Consider the following 17,333-nt stretch of genomic DNA (forward strand, 5'->3'; position numbering starts at 1 on the left):
CACATTCAGTCTATGCATGAGGTAAAATTAGAAAATATGTTTATTTTGTAATTTCTAATTAACCTTACGCGGGCCGGTCAGAATGAACCAAAGGGCCGGATGCGGCCCGCGGGCCGTAAAATGCCCAGGTCTGGTGTAGGCTGAAACCGTGGTTACGCGGATACGGTGGTCCCATTGTATGAGCAACAACGTTATACATGACCTTTACTTAAACAAAACAAATGTTCAGAAACAGGAAGACAACTCTCTCAGAGTGCCATGTTGCTAACTAGCTAATGTCGCAGCTTAGGATTTTCACAACAATGGACTTGCAGCTCGCGAATTATGCGTCGTATCTGGTCTTGCATGTTGCACACATCCCACGAAGGTTCGCGCTCTAACATTCCGCTAAATACAGTCAGGTGGGAATACGTGATATCCGTTACTTTTCTGTTCTGAAAGACTGAGTAGAAATGAAAATATATGTTATCTATTCCATGTTGTTTTTACTTCATGCAATAAAGTTCGTATGTGAAAGGGGCTTTAAATTCCAGAGTAGGAAAAGACAGGACGGTGAGGGAATGACTGTTAGAACACGAATAAGTGACTGACTTATAGCTAAATAATTAACCTGTTTTGTGGATGTATATGGATAAAAAAAAGTATTGTGTGTGACTTTTCAAATAAATCTATGGTATAAGAGGGGAAAAAACCCACTCTGGGATATGCTGGTCATAGAAACTAATCAACTTTGGGGTAGTAACAGTAACACGCACCTTGTTGTTGATTATATTCCTACAACAGCATACCCCTAAATATGTTTTACTACTTCCACGTCACTGGACTACACTGATCTGATCCTAGGAACCCTTTAGAAATGACAATCAGGTGCCAGGTGTTCTCTTGTTTGTTTCCCATCACAGAAAGAGATAAGGGTTAAACGATTACTTACCACAAATATTAGCATAATGGGTCCCAAATAGATGATGAGGAAGAAGCCTATGATCATCGTAAGTGATAAAATCCCTCGTACCCACCAGTTCTTCCATCTGTATAAATAAGACAGACAAAAAAAATAAAATATCAGTAACAACTGTCTTAGTCCTAGACTTTCTTGCACAAACATGCTTGATTCGAGTCAGTGAGCCTAGAATCAGGGATGTGACAGCAAAACAAAAACAGTAGACTGGGGATAAAATACATCCCATCATAAAGCTACTTGTACAAGCTTATCGCCAAGCTATTCCAAAGGCTGTGGCAGTTTTGTATGAATGTTTGATGGCTTCTAGAACAGATTCAACATTATATGTTAAAGTCAAATGGGAAAGAGCTGGGTGAGGAGATTCCAGAGGGGATATGGTATGATATGTGGAAAACATCAAATTACAACACAATCTTTGAAATGGAGGGAATTCAGTTGGAAGAATCTAATTCGGTACTTTATTACACCTAAAATTAGAAGAAGTAAACAGATAAATATGTTCAACAGCCATGTTGGAGATTATGCAACCACATGGATCCAGATCATACACACATTTTTTGGAATTGCACAAAAATACAACCCTTCTGGGGGAATATTCACTCAGTTCTCTGTGATGTTTTGGGTTATATGATACCTAAATCCTGTCTTGTTTTGTACCTGGGTCATTTGGAGGGCACGGTGCATGAAAGTGACCAATATTTGGTCAGGATTCTTTTGGTGGCTGGGAAGAAGACTATTACTAAGAATTGGCTCAAGTCTGACACTCCAAGTTACAAACAGTGGATGACAATCATAGATGATATATTGGTGATGGAGCATCTCACATACAAGTTGAAAATGAAAGAAGATGTTTATATAAAAAGATGTGGGAAATGGTTGACATATAAGGGAAGACATGATTAATCAGATGTCAGTAACATTTACTAATACAATCTCACACAGGCTCTGTTTTTGTTTGTTTGTTTATATTTTTTGTTATTCATACCTGCAAACTCGTCAGAGAAAAAAAGGTGACAGTGTCCGGGGGGGTGCGGATAATAGTGACGCCGACGCCGAACTCAAGTAAGTCTCATTATCTCTCTAGCCGCTTTATCCTGTGCTACAGGGTCGCAGGCAAGCTGGAGCCTATCCCAGCTGACTACGGGCGAAAGGCGGGGTACACCCTGGACAAGTCGCCAGGTCATCACAGGGCTGACACATAGACACAGACAACCATTCACACTCACATTCACACCTACGGTCAATTTAGAGCCACCAGTTAACCTAACCTGCATGTCTTTGGACTGTGGGGGAAACCGGAGCACCCGGAGGAAACCCACACGGACACGGGGAGAACATGCAAACTCCGCACAGAAAGGCCCTCGCCGGCCCCGGGGCTCGAACCCAGGACCTTCTTGCTGTGAGGCGACAGCGCTAACCACTACACCACCGTGCCGCCCCACTCAAGTAAGTATTAAGAAATAAGAAAACAATAAAAGAACCAAAACACAAATTATATTATACTGAAAAACATTTATTTTTTCCTTCTCTAGCCTGGACAAGGGCTTCACAAACACTCTTACGCACGCAAACACCATGGAGGGAAACTGAAAAACACTATTTTTCAGTATGTTTTGCATGAATAATGAAAATGAATGAATACTGATGCACAAGTTTTAAAGATCATAGGATGAATCGCAGCTCCCTGTGCGTCTGTTTTGCAACAATGAGACTGTTGCGCAACATTTTATGTAATCTTGCAATGTTTTACTATCAGTGCGCGATTTATCAGCTTCAATTTGCCACGCTTTGTCACTAGTATATAAACTCTGTATAGTCAGCTGCTTCAGACCACCACTGACCATGGATGCTGCTGCACCAATACCTCCTCGCCGTCTATTGGGATTGCTGAATGTCCGAGTACAACTCCAAGAACTCCAGCGAAGACGTTTGGGCGTGCTGGCATTACTTATCCGTCGTCGACTCTAACCTGACTCGTACGTGCACTCGTACCATGGATTCGTTAATTGCACGAGCGCCGCGCATTCAATCGTCCAATTACCAGATGATTCGCGCCACCCTATCGCACTATCTTACAACACCTGCTTTCATTGTACAACAGTCGCAAGATATATCGCAAGATTTCATGCTTTTGCATTGCACAACGGTCGCTTTAGATGTGCAGGTTTTGCACGACTACTTTTTCATATGCGATTATTTCGGCAACAGTTAACGATCAATATGAAAATGTATCGGTCGCACGAATGTTTGGTCGCTTCTGATCGTGATCCAATTGTGAAACATGCTTTAGCAAACAAATATCTGTTGTTTTAGCTCCAAAAAGGCTGACTTACCTTCAATTACCATCAGAGTTTCCACATTAGGTTCAGGGGTCTCTTAGCAAGCGTGAACATAGATGGCAGTGTGTTTCAAGATCCTGAGGCAAAGGCTGAGATTCCGATTGGTCCAGAAAAAATGTCAATTATAAGAATTGTCCAATAATGGCCTATAACATGGCAGCAAGCCCACCCCCCCCCTCTTGACAGGCGCGAGCTCAGTTGAGATTACGATCGGCCCAGATGCCGCCCCCCCCCAAAAAAACTCTCCGGTTCTACACGAGTCACGTGAATGACCCAATTGACAATGAAAAAGGTGACTGTCGCCAAAAAGCGACAAGTTTGCAGGTATGGACCTTTTGGGTTGTTTTTTTCCAATACTATTAAGATTGTCTTGTATTGATTTTGTATTGATTGTTTTTTTTTCCAATATAATAAGATTGTCTTGTATTGATAACTATGAAAACTAAATAAAGATTGTTTAAAAAAAAAAACAGTAGTGAGGACATTTGATTTTTTAAAAAAAAAAATATGCATGGGATGCGCGTTCCCAATTTTGTTTCGTTGTAGTTTGTCTAAATTAGCCTTCGTCTACTCCCTGCCTCCATAAATAAAATCCTGGGACAAACTTAGGAAGCTTAAACTGCAAATAGAGACAGGGAGTATAAATATTTCGCTGTTGAAATGTGTGTGTGGTGTCCAGTGGCACCAACATATGAGTATAAGATTGCGAAATGAATACACTAACAAACGAATGAAACTGCTTTTAGCGCTTAACCTTCAGCAGGAATTCTCCATCGCTCAGAGGAGCCATTAAAATCATCATGTACTGAAAGAGACTAAGAACTTCAGGTAAATAACACACTTCTGTACGATTGCTGTTTATAATTTAAAACAATTAAGTGTCGTTCAAACCTGACTTCACTACTTCAACATATTTTACACAATCAAACTGTCGGGTTTTGTCCCCCCCCGATTTGATACAAAAGGCGTTCAATGCTTTCACTTTTTAGACACTACCATGAGGAAAACTACATTTCTCCACCCTAATTTGCAAACATTTGCATGTTCTGTTTCGAAACACTGAAACCAAACGGAGATCAAATCCTAAAACCAAAACATTAAAAATGAAAGACAGAGAGCGACAGTGAATTTTGTGGCTCAGGACATGCACCAGTAAGACAAATCCCAACTCAAACCGCACAACATGCAGGGATGATTTAATGTTTGACCTTTTAATTAAAGGAAACAGTCCAATGATGACAAGACTTGTGATCAAGGCATTTCACCATTGTGATGCATCACAAACTGTGTCAATCTCATCATCCCTAGCCGCTTTATCCTGTCCTACAGGGTCGCAGGCGAGCTGGAGCCTATCCCAGCTGACTACGGGCGAAAGGCGGGGTACACCCTGGACAAGTCGCCAGGTCATCACAGGGCTGACACATAGACACAGACAACCATTCACACTCACATTCACACCTACGGTCAATTTAGAGTCACCAGTTAACCTAACCTGCATGTCTTTGGACTGTGGGGGAAACCGGAGCACCCGGAGGAAACCCACGCGGACACGGGGAGAACATGCAAACTCCGTGCTAACTACTACTGTACACCACCGTGCCGCCCCAAATTGTGTCAATTTTCCACTGAAATTATTAATTAATCATTCTTAAACCCAAATTAGGGGTGTGTGTGTTATGTATAAAAACGGTAGCAACCGCGAGTTGGCCTAGTGGTTAGCATGTCCACCTCTCGATCGAGAGATCTACTTGCGGTCGGGTCATACCAAAGACCATCATAAAAATGGTACCTATTGCCATCTGGCAAGGCATGCTGCAATACAGATGCAAGTGGGGAGTCAAACTCTCACGGTTACCAGAGGGACCCCCCACTGTAACCCTAGCTATGTAACAGGCAAGAGGCCGAGGGCTACAGAAACAGAGATCGGCGCCACCCTATGCGCCATATGGTGCAGGAAGGACCACTATGGTGCTGGTATCTAAGGGCAGGGCGTATGTTCTGGAGGGCAGGGCGTGGCACTCTGGTAAAATAAGCTAAGCTATCTGGAACACTAATATGCAATATTGGCTCATGGGTTTCTGAAATGGCATACCAAGATGAAGGTGTTGAACACACTTCTGAAATAACTGGATTCAACAATGCTATAAGGGTTTATTCGTTTATTCCCCACCCACATGGATTCTGTCATATGTAATATTAATGTTGTGCCATCAAGGGCATTTCTAGTTTACAGTTTTTCATAGCAATAAATCCACACGGGCAGACTTAACGAGAAGAAATGCAGAAATGTGATTCACTTCTTAATGATTGTACTGACACAGTAAAAATAGAGCAGTAATAATACCAGGCTGTGACATGGCCTGAAAATCAGCAAAAGAAGATCCCACTCTGCTGACTTGCAGGAATGTGGGTGTGCAAAATGGCACAGAAGCGCACATCCTCACTGAAGGCCCTTGTTCATTCACAACTTATGATGGTGTTCATAAAGGGAACAAAGCGACCACAGTTAAAATTATGAGTTGGGCTGCAGCGCTGTAAAACATTCTCAGTGTGGGGACAAGTTAGAGGACAGACAGACGCTGCAAGTCATCCACACAGCCGTGTAGTGCGCGAGAGATACTGTCAATAAAGAGAAATCGAAACAGAGAGAGCGAGCGAGAGAAAGAGACACGAGTCATCAGAAATGGTGACAAGCCCAGGCGCCTCCATTCAGCAAATTTCCATCCTGCAAATCCCACTGAATAGAGCACGAATGCTGATCACCCCCCTCGGCGAAAAGACCCCATTCATCCTCTTGTGATTGTGCCACCATGTTGATTTCACATTTCATCCTCATTAAATATCAAATACCGCTCTATCTGCATTCTCACTGGAATAAAAGAGGCTTTCTGAAGAACAGAGTAGGTGTGTTGTTTCAAAACATAGCAAATCCCTAAGAACAAATGGACATCAGTGTTTATTCTATCCACATTCACTGGATATGAGCAATCACGCGCTCTGATTGGCTACTCTGCTACTAGGATATCAGCTCATACACCGCGAGTAGAGAAAAACAAAATGGAGGAGCGCATCAAGTCAGATATATCACTTTGTTTTCAAGTATTTACAAGAAGACAGAGTCGTCTATATCCCCCGCCCTATATACCAAGTTTCAAGATATTATTTGTCACATTTTTCAAGTTCTGCTGCAGAAAACCAACCCTACCTCTTTACACTGACCTCAGCAGCCCATGGCATAAACCCACCGGACCTTTGGTCCAGGTGAGCTAAAAATTAAAATTTCTCACATTTCTTAGTATCAAAAGGCACATATACACTACTTACTCAACACGTATACCAACTTTCAAGACCATACCACTCATAGTTTTCAAGTTCTGCTTCGGAAACAAAACCTACCCCTAAGACTAACCTGAGAGACTAAGTCTGAGATTGTTCCCATGGAAACATGAAAAATTAAAATTTCTCAAATTTCTTAGTATGAAAAGGCACATCTACACCAAGTTTCAAATCCGTATCATGAATAGTTTAGTTTTGGATATATGCGCCGGAAACGGACTTTGCTCTTAGAAAGTAAGACAAAATCTTTTTTTTTTTAATATAAATAAATTTGAAAAATACTTTTTTTCAAAAATCCAAAATAGCAAAAGGCACCAGTTCACACATTGCTTGATATGTATACAAAGTTTCATGAAGATATCTTCAGTAGTTTTAAAGATATGGCCCGGAAACGAAAACGTGACCGAACAGACGACGGAACCCGTTTCTATATCCCCCACCCAAACTTCATTTGGGCGGGGAATAAAAAGAAACAGAAATACCTAAAAATTATATTATATTACACACACACTTCCACACTCCAGCCCAGTTGGTGGCAGTAATGCACCATTAAATTGGTTTGTCAACCACCAAAAAAACCCTAAAGCAGAAAAATAAGAAAATGGTGGAGCATGTTACTGAACCAACCGAGGATGAAATAAAAACTCTACTTGAAAACAAAACCCCAAAAAATATTTAAAAAAAAAAAAGCAACAAAATATGGAATAAAAGTATTTCATGGTAAGAACATATATTTTTTTATTTTTCAAGAATTATTATAGCATTTTTTTCACTAATTGCTACTGTCGTTTCGCCGGTTTGTTTACGTTCTAAGCGGAAATGATTTTGTCGGATGTTTTGTACAAACTTTTTGTTTATCGAATTTGAGAGAGAGAGAAAAAAAAAAGGCTCCGTTTCTAAAAATCCAGCGAATGTGGATAGAATAAAACAGTTATTCCACTCAATCTCGTCATACATGGCTTACAGCAAACACGGCGCCATGTACCTCGTCAGCCATCAACTCATATCACTTGATTTTGTGGAATGAATGTTAATTAGCTGTCTGGTCAGGGAAAACAAACAAACAAACAAACAAACAGTTTGAACAGAAAGCCATTGAAATGCCACTGAATGTGCAACTTTATAACCACTAACACACTCTGTGGTCCAGGGAAATAAATAAATAAATAAAACATGATTACAGGTACGATATACTTCAATTAATTTAGATTTATTCATTATAAAAATACAAGGAAATTTCAATTAATGAATGCATTCCGAAGTGTTGTGATCTCTATCATAAACAACATTAAATCAACACATCTAAGCAGTCTTTCTTGGCTGGGTTATATTTTCCTGTCTTGAAGTTAGGCCTGACAGTGACGGGGTTACCTGGATGACAGGCCCTCCAGGGCTTTGTTGAGACATTGTGGAGTGTTGTCACTGGACGGCGGCACATCAGGAGTGTCTGCTTTACACTCACCCTCAGTGTCCCCTTCCCCTTCACTGGCCAGGCCCAGTCTGTCCTCTCCATCTGCTTCCTGTATACAGAACACACACACAGTTTGTTACTATCTTGCCCAATCTGAAGTTTGAAATACAAATACTAGCTACTATTTGAATAGGCAAAAGAGCTTAACAACAGACTAACGTCATAAATGTCCCAATGAGAATAAATCAGTTAACTATTATTCACGATCTTCCCACCAACCTAGAAAATGTTCGGCTTTTTTGGCAAGAAGAAAAAAAAAAAAAAGCCAAAACTCAACCACACCTGAATCCACTTTCCTTTAATAGTATAATTACACAACAGTTAGTTCCAGTCCACTAATCTGACTGGTCAATCAGAGCTCCAAGAGTGTTGATATTTAATACAACGGCAATGGGACGTTTCACTGTGTGTATCACTCCACCCGTCTGTCTTCACCACATGAAATTCCACTTCCTGGTTCGAAATGGTTACTAAAGTACTGTTTGCGATACCATTAGCAGCAGTGGCGGCTGGTAGTCTTTCAAACAGGGGAGGCTGGTCGGTTACGATATTTCCAGATTTTAAAAGAAAAAACACATCAGTTTTGCCCATACTCTTGCCTCTGATCTGGCTGATTGTTGGCAGGGTCACAAACTGTGAAATAACAGGTTCTGTTGGCCCATTAGCCTACTGTCCAATATACATGATGGTGGTGTTGGGGGGGGGGGGGGGGGGGGGGGGGGGATGTGTGTTATATTTTAACATTTTGTATTTTAAAATTGTGGCAGGTTGTTTAAAAATTGACCTAGGCTATGTTTTTGTTTAAAAATGTTTTCCAAATTGTAGCTGTGTTTAATTCATATCCAGAAAAATATATATTCCAATATAATATACTCAGCATAAACATTTTAAATAGATTCTATATTTTTGGTCCATCCATGACATATTACTAAAGTAGCCTATTTACTGTTGTTGATGTGGGTCACTTGCTGTTAGCCAATTCACTTTCTCGTACCAGGAGAGCTGAAAGGAACGAGTATTATTCCCTACCTTTTTCACCAAGTCAATTTGAGGCGTTGGTCTACCCTGCTCTTTAATTTTAATTTTTTCCTCGAAAGGAAGACTGGCAAATGGCTTCGCCAAAATTAAATCAGCAATGCTTGGCATCCATGCGCAGCTTTCTTGCTAGCTGACTAGCCCCCTCAAGTTCAAGTTCAGTCACTCAAATAAACGAAATTTCTGGAACTAAGATAGCAAACTTGACAACACTATATTTACACTTTATTTACAATGAAAATATATACAAACTAAAAAAGCTGGTAGAAACCGTATGTAATGAATGAAATCGAAATGTAAGCCGATCTCTTACAATACACCACAGCACTTGCGAATCCGCATGGGATTGAACTGATGTTGCCAGATACTGCTGACGTTATCCAGCCCAAAATATGTTCAAAACCTGCCAAAATGCACTTAAAACCGCCCAATTGGGCGGGAAACTGCCCAATCTGGCAACACTGTACCGCTGCCTGTCTATAGTTTAAACGAGCTGTCAATCAAAGAAAATATCCGGCCGCTTTCACTAATCACCAGTCTCCTCGCGGAAACTGCCATGTCCCTCCCATGTGAGGCTCGGAGTCCGTGGGCGGGCATTTTCGCAGTATTTGTTCAATAACCGTCTTGCATTTTGAGATTGAAAAGCGCATAGCTCCCAAATGCCGTTGAAGTCCATTGAGGCTGGGAGTCCGTGAGACTCCGTGGGGCGGGCGTTTTTGCAGTATTTGTCCAATAATTGTCTTGCATTTTGAGATTGACAAGCACATAGCTCCCAATCCACTGAGGCTGGGCTGCATCGCGCTGTCACGAGGGGGAAAAAACTCACGCACACATTAGGCGAACTGGGGAAAGGTATAACGGAATGATTTCACACTGTAGTGGGTTGAGCACATATATTTCTATGATTCTGGATCTGAAATAGCAATGTTATAAGGTCGGCTATAACATAAGCCTAGCGCAATTCATCCTACACGATGTTCGTCATTTTTAGAGGAGGCTGAGCCTCCCTCGTTGTCTTAGAGCAATCGCCTGTGATTAGCAGACATGGTAATCGATACTTTTCAAGATCAGTGTTTCCCTTACCATTATATTAGAGGCCCCCCCCTCCCAAACGGGGCACCCCTGGGAGAAGAAGAAAAAAAAAAAAAAACAGGCGTGCAGGCACTTGGACCATGCAGAAAGAGCACCTGCTCAAAAACTGGAGAGGATGCAGGCATTAGGACCATGCAGAAACATCTCCCGCTCAAGCTGCTGGTTCTTTGCCTGTTTCGCTCCCTGCTTGTGCACTCAAAAACAACTCAAACGATTCAATTCAAACACCAGTTAGCAATGTCAGAACCCCCCAAGTGGCAAAAGATGGCGGACATCCGACATTTTTGTCAAAAAAAAAAAAAAGTACGAGTGATGTCTTCAGACACACTATATTAAGTTAGCTAACGTTACGTTATGAATATTCAGTGAGATCATGTTGGAATATATCACCACTTTGTAAACATCTTCAAGTTAGCTAGCCACAGAAAATGACTTATTTTTTACGTTATTTCAAACGAGCATAGTTAGTCTACTACTGCACTTCACTCAACACATGAATCAGAGTAGCGATGGGCAGCGGAGAGGTGAGGGAAAACAAGTTACAGGAAGAAGAAATAAGCTCTCTGACTTTCTAATTAGAATTATAAATCAATTAGAACTATAAATGGTTCATATGTCATTTTAATTCCTTAATACTTGTTTAAAAAAAGATGTCAAAGAAATGTTCAAATTGTAAATAAATGAATTACAAAAAGACCAAATTGTTCTAATTATTGTTCTAAAATATGACTCCTTCAGGCTCTTGTAGTACTCGAGTCCGACTCGTGCCCTAATTTTAAGGACTCGTGACTTGACTTGGACTTGAGCACTGATGACTCGGACTCGTGCATTAACTGCATTTGGACTCGTAAATTGAAGACGAGGACTCGGATCTTTTTCTTTATTTTTTGTAACATGCCATAATCATTTGGCATAAAATATTTATATCTACATTAATTGTATACTAATTTCGTGCAACAGAATGCACATTCAGCTGTTCATACATCATGTTCAGGAACAAACTAACGTTAATGGCGCTAAAATGCCTGGAGAGAAGCCCCTAGGATTGTCCGCTTTGCTTATACGGACTTTTCGTGCAGTGGGAAAAAAAAAAAAATGCACTGCTACGTGTTCCATATGTAGAAGAACTATCGAGGAGACGACGGGGACAACCTCGAACTTCAACTGTCGTTTGGCTAAACTCCACTCAGAGAACGAAGTGACACGCTATGTTCATCGCCCTGTTGATAGCGGGTCTTGCTTGCTGACTGATGAACTAGCTAGCGTTAACCCTCTCTCATGTTATTTGCCCTGTTGATAGCGAGGCTTGTGTTGGACTCGAAATTTTCTTTAAATGACTTGGACTTGAGGTTTACTGACTCGACTACAACACTGGACTCCTTTAAAGTGCACATCACGGGTAAATTCAGGAGCAAGATCAGTGTAATTCTCCTATTTTATATTAAACTTTGGTCAAATATCTGTCACATTTTGCGCAATTTTTATACCTTACGCAATACCAGAAAAATTCAGTTGAAATCAAGCCATTTGAGGTGAATTGGTCCGCCTCTGAAAAAACTTGGCATTTGGATTTCCCGGCAAACATTGATTTTCGTGACGTCGCGTGCGGGACGCCTCCCTCTGAATCCTACGTCAGCGCTGGTTTGTTTATGAGAAAACGACCTGGTGATTTTCTGCAAATTTCTTCAACGTTATCATGCAATTATTAAAATGGTTAACAGATGTATCGTAGGAGGGTGTAGCAACACCAATCTTGATGGGATTAGTACTCATCGTTTCCCAAAAGACCGGACAATGAGAGAGAAATGGGAGCGCTTGGTCTACACAGGCTGTGCACTGAAACCGTGCAAAGCTCTCACAGCCTGCTGGCGCTTCCGCAGGTAACGTCACGAATCTGGCTCCAGACTCCCTTGGGATTTTTCCAGATGCGTTTTGTTATTTTATTTTTTTCTGCTGTAGACAGATGGCCTTGTGCAAAATTACCCTTCTGGATGAGTGTGTAAACAGACATTCTTTCATATAAAAAAAAAACGAAATGGGTCCAGAATATGCACTTTAACCCTTTCTCATGTTATTTGCCCTGTTGATAGCGAGGCTTGTGTTGGACTCGAAATTGTCTTTAATGACTTGGACTTGAGATTTAGTGACTCGACTACAACACTGGACTCCTTTAACTGTTTGTTCAGGTCCAAATGCTCTGTAATAGGAGCCGCAGGAAGGGGTCCTGCAGGTGACCATCCTCATCCAGCACCCCCCCCAAACCAGTAAACAGAAGAAGGGATGCCAGTTTTACCAGAGGAATGTGGTATAAAAATCAATCAATCAAATCAATATGAGCTAGCTAGCCAGGAAGCCAACAGGCTATAAAAGTTAATGCGGCTTCTTCGGGATCGATTTCTGCTCGCGAAGCAAAAATAAACAGAACTTTTGGCCACACTGTGTCTGAAATGTCACTTACTCAACATTAATTTCTTCAATAGGACTGTTGTATAAAACCAAGATCACACACACAGTTATGCTGTTCTACTGAACATCAGCACAGCCGGGACTCTGTTGTGGGCACGAGGCTGCAGGCCTCATGTGATATTACTTAAACATCACTCTTTCACTCTTCTCATTTCTGTTTGGTTTGTTTACACTCTCACTCTTTCTCTCTCGTATCTGACTGGCAGTCAGTCACCATGTAGTTGGATATTTTTTCAGCTAGAGATTTATGTTTGACGTATCTGAGCTGGTGTATAAATTATGCATACAAATTTCCTGCCAATTCTGATCCATCATAGCACTTTCTGTTTTCTGCTCAAAAAAAAAAATATTTTTCATTTAAAAAAAAAAAACCATCTAGCTTTAATAACAACACTTACTGACGTCGTCATTACTCTATACTTATAGCTATGCAATGCAGTATGAAAATCACAGCATGCAAATTTACCTGTCAATCAGAGATAAAGTAATAGTGCTGCACTTTCGTGACCTTTTACCAGAGAGTAAAAGCCAAGCAAATGCTAGGCAAATTCAGACCAGGCAGAAAAGCAGCTCCACTGAACACGAGCTGGCGTGATGCAGTAGGGCAAAGTTCAAACCCGACTCTGGGGGAGGTCACCGACTCCTTTTTCATTCTCTACTTGGCGAGGAGTAAGGCGTCAGTAGAGAGAGAGAGAGAGAGAGAGAGAGTAGAACCGAATGTGTTTTAACGCTGGAGCAGGGACAGACAGAAAGACCGAACCTGGATGCAAAATTAAGAATGGGTTTCATCAGAAGGAAGAAAGGAATAGGATATTGGGAATGCGAATTTTGAGTCACGAAATCTTTGCACAGATTTTTAGCAAACACAAAGCTTTAAAGTGCCATTCCACCATTGGATGTATTCTTTGGCATACAATACAATATATTTTGACAACATATATAAATGGTATCAATAGATAGAGAAATCTTTTAGCTTCAAAATGATATATCAAACATTTTTTGACAACGACAAGTATATTAATTTTGCGACCAAAGTCACCTACCCTTTTAATTTCCGCGCGTGATGTCATCGGCAGGTTCCCCTTCTTGTGTACCACGTGACGTGTGACGTGGCACATATTATCAGCAATGGCAGATAGAACGCGATAAAAATAATACCAATAAATCTAGCTAATACCAATAAATCTAGCTAACTGAAAGATTAACTCAATTTTTCGCTATTTTTTTGGCCCCCATATACGAGGAGAAATGACTCTCTCACTTTGGGGGTTTCCTGGTCTAAAAATAGACCGACACGTGGTACACAAGAAGGGGAACCTGCCGATGACATCACGTTTCACTACCGCGCGGAAATTAAAAGGGTAGGTGACTTTGGTCGCAAAATTAATATACTTGTCGTTGTCAAAAAATTATGTTTGATATATCATTTTGAAGCTAAAAGATTTCTCTGTCTAGTCATGTTGTCATAAAATATACTGTATTTTATGCCAAAGAATACATCCAATGGTGGAATGGCACTTTAAAGCTAGACTGCCTTTCAGATTTTTCAAGTGTAGGTCATAAAAAGAATTTTCCCCGACACCTAGTTATTTTTGTTTAGTGGACCAAAAGCTACTAATACCCTGTCCACACTAGGGATTTTGTACCGATACGAAACTACTTTCATACCCCAACACCTGTCCACACTAGCAACTATACCGGTACTGTAGCGGTATAACTGTATCGGTATGAAACCCACAAATGTATGGGTTTCGTATCGGTACTGTAGCGTGTCGCTATAGTGTGGACAGATGAAGCGGCTCTGTATCGATACAAATATAATACGCATGCGCAAAGTCACACACCTCAATCAATGTCTTCGCTGAATAAAGTGAAGAACGGAGATTCGTTTTCTTTGTTTCTTTCTCAACTGCCTCGCGCGTTTTATACGATTCGACTGAATAAATGACCACCAGAAATACAGACTGTACATTGACAACAAAAAGCACACACACGTTGTTTCATCCGCCATATTCTCGGAAGGAAGTTACTCGGTAACCACGGAAACATTTCGCGCATGCGCATTTCAACTACCGTGAAAGAAAACCGCAAACATTTCTCACTAGTGTGGACAGATGCACTAAACTGTACCGGTATACTTTGTATCGATACAGTTATACCACTTTCGTACCGGTATAAGTGTGAACACAGCATAAATTTGAATCACAGACTTCCAATTTTATTAGGTTAAAAAAAAAAAAAACTAATGAATTTAAGGCCACGTGGCCCTTAATTCTCCACTATTTTTTCCTGCTTCACCATGACCCGATTCAAGATACTACATCATGCATTACACATGGTGGGCTTTCCCTGTTCGTGCAAGGCATTGTGGGATACAACTTTGAAACAGGAGAGAAAAATGGAAGACGCGAGTGTGCGAATGAAACGTGAAAAGACAGACTACAGTAACGGAAAGCGAGAAGACAGGACGTTATGTTATATGCGAAGGAAAGGAAACGCAGGACCAAACGAATAAATATCGGCGGTCAGCGAGCACCTCGGTGTGATCAGCTGTTCATTTAGCGACAGAATGATAGAACGGTCAAAGGTAAACCTGCGCATGCGCGCGCATGCGCACACACACGGACTTCCTCTGTCTGCGTGATTGCACGAAGCGAGCGATTTCATGCACATTATTTGCTCAGGAATCCACTCAAATTAAATAACTTCCCAGCCACAGAGTGACCTGATATTTTGTGAGATATTACAGAGATAAACATATGATCAAATTTCAGAGGGAACTAAATCTCACCGATTTAATGAAATCGAAAGGCTGGCTAGCTTTTTTTTTTTTTAACAGCCTGGTCACAGTTGGTTGAGCACACAATTATTGACACAATCTGCAATCTCTCTGCACTGTAGCCATGCTAATAACTTGGGCCTAATTTGTAACCACTCACCATGAAACCAGAGACTGTATAGACAAGAGCAAACTGCTTGAACAGCATGGGGAAGTCCCGCCCTTTCAGAAAGGCAAAATGAGAATGAAGCAGGCCATCAGATTTTTGACACATGCACATTACGTTACATTAACGACATTTAGCAGACGCATTTATCCAGAGCGACGTACAACATACCCAGAGCCGCCTGGGGAGCAGTTGGGGATTAGTTGCCTTGCTCAAGTGCACTTCAGCCATTCCTGCTGGTCCAGGGAACCGAACCAGCAACCTTTTGGTCCCAAAGTTGCTTCTCTAACCATCAGACCATGACTTCCCTCATTGTCTCGGTCTCTGCAACAGTCCTGACTGCTTTTCACAGGGCTGACACATAGACACAGACAACCATTCACACTCACATTCACACCTACGGTCAATTTAGAGTCACCAGTTAACCTAACCTGTATGTCTTTGGACTGTGGGGGAAACCAGAGCACCCGGAGGAAACCCACGCGGACACGGGGAGAACATGCAAACTCCGCACAGAAAGGCCCTCGCCGGCCACGGGGCTCGAACCCGGACCTTCTTGCTGTGAGGCGACAGCGCTAACCACTACACCACCGTGCCGCCCCTCAGTGTACTTTTCTGCATTAATTTTGCCATCATGCAAGTGTAAGTTACCTTTGCCAAGGGCGCTGACACAACCCCATACCATGACACACCCTGGCTTTTGGACTTGTTGCTGGGAACAGTCTGGATGGTCCTTTTTGTCTTTGGTCCAGAGCAAATGGTGTTCATTTCTTCCAAAAAGGCCTGAAATACTGATTCATCTGACCACAATGTGATGGTCCATCCCAGACGCCCCTGAGCCCAGAGACGTCAACAGCACTTCTGTACACAGTTACCATAAGGCTTCTTTTTTGTACAGTCCAGGGTTTTTTCTAGAAAAATTTAGTATGAGGGCGCTCACCATGGCGAGGGAGCGAAGCGGGGGGGGGGGGGGGGGGGATGGTGCCGGTTGTCCCCCCCCTCTCCGCCGTGCAAAGCCTTTGAAAAATTGAGGCGACAATGGGACATTCTGAGGCTGTCTGAGAGGGAAATTGTAACAAATTGTCTGTCAACACTGAAAAAGAAAGAAGTAATCTTCTTCTGCCCCGGACAGTCTTTGGCTTTCTTCCGCTTTGTGCCACGGGATGACCTCTTTAAATGCCCAAGTGTCAACAAAAACAACTCGCGAACTACTTCTGTCAAAAGCTCCCGTGCCGGTGGGTGAAAGGTCATTCAGTCTCGCTCTACAAGTCAGCTGACCTTGTATGTAACCCATGTCAAATCTCGCAAGAGCAGCCACGACAAGTAAACAACATGGCGCCTCAGTCTGGAAAACGCCAATTCGGACTGTTTTTGCACCGTCTGGCGGTGTATCTACTATGATTGGAATATTTTTGGAGTAATTATAACGTATTTGATGATCAGACACATTGTCACGTGGTGTTGCTGGGATGTTTTCACGGAGAAAAGATCGTTTTGAGAGACTGCATGTTGTGCAGTAGCATACAAGTGCATGGCCTAAGTGTGACTTGGGGTTCAATCGGCATTTCGGTAAGAGGGCGCACGCCGAGAGTAAGAGGGCGCAGCGCCCCTGTTCCCCGGTTTAGACGAAAGCCTGCAGTCAAGTTTTCACTGGCATTTGTGGATGTAAATCCATATTGCAGTGCTTG

The 17,333-nt window shown here is 41.9% G+C and overlaps 1 protein-coding gene across 1 annotated transcript in view; it reads right to left on the reverse strand.

Moving 5' to 3' along the window:
- The window catches only part of cds1 (CDP-diacylglycerol synthase (phosphatidate cytidylyltransferase) 1), an 82,251-nt gene that overhangs the window by 32,167 nt on the left and 32,751 nt on the right, over nt 1-17,333 (reverse strand). Inside the window, exons 2-3 of the mRNA XM_060907261.1 lie at nt 8,008-8,156; nt 932-1,028 (exon numbers count right to left, since the gene is read on the reverse strand). Coding sequence (XP_060763244.1) covers nt 932-1,028; nt 8,008-8,156 — 246 coding nt within the window. The remainder of the gene's footprint in view (nt 1-931; nt 1,029-8,007; nt 8,157-17,333) is intronic.

The sequence above is a fragment of the Neoarius graeffei genome, chromosome 24, assembly GCF_027579695.1.
Source record: "Neoarius graeffei isolate fNeoGra1 chromosome 24, fNeoGra1.pri, whole genome shotgun sequence".
Taxonomy (NCBI): domain Eukaryota; kingdom Metazoa; phylum Chordata; class Actinopteri; order Siluriformes; family Ariidae; genus Neoarius; species Neoarius graeffei.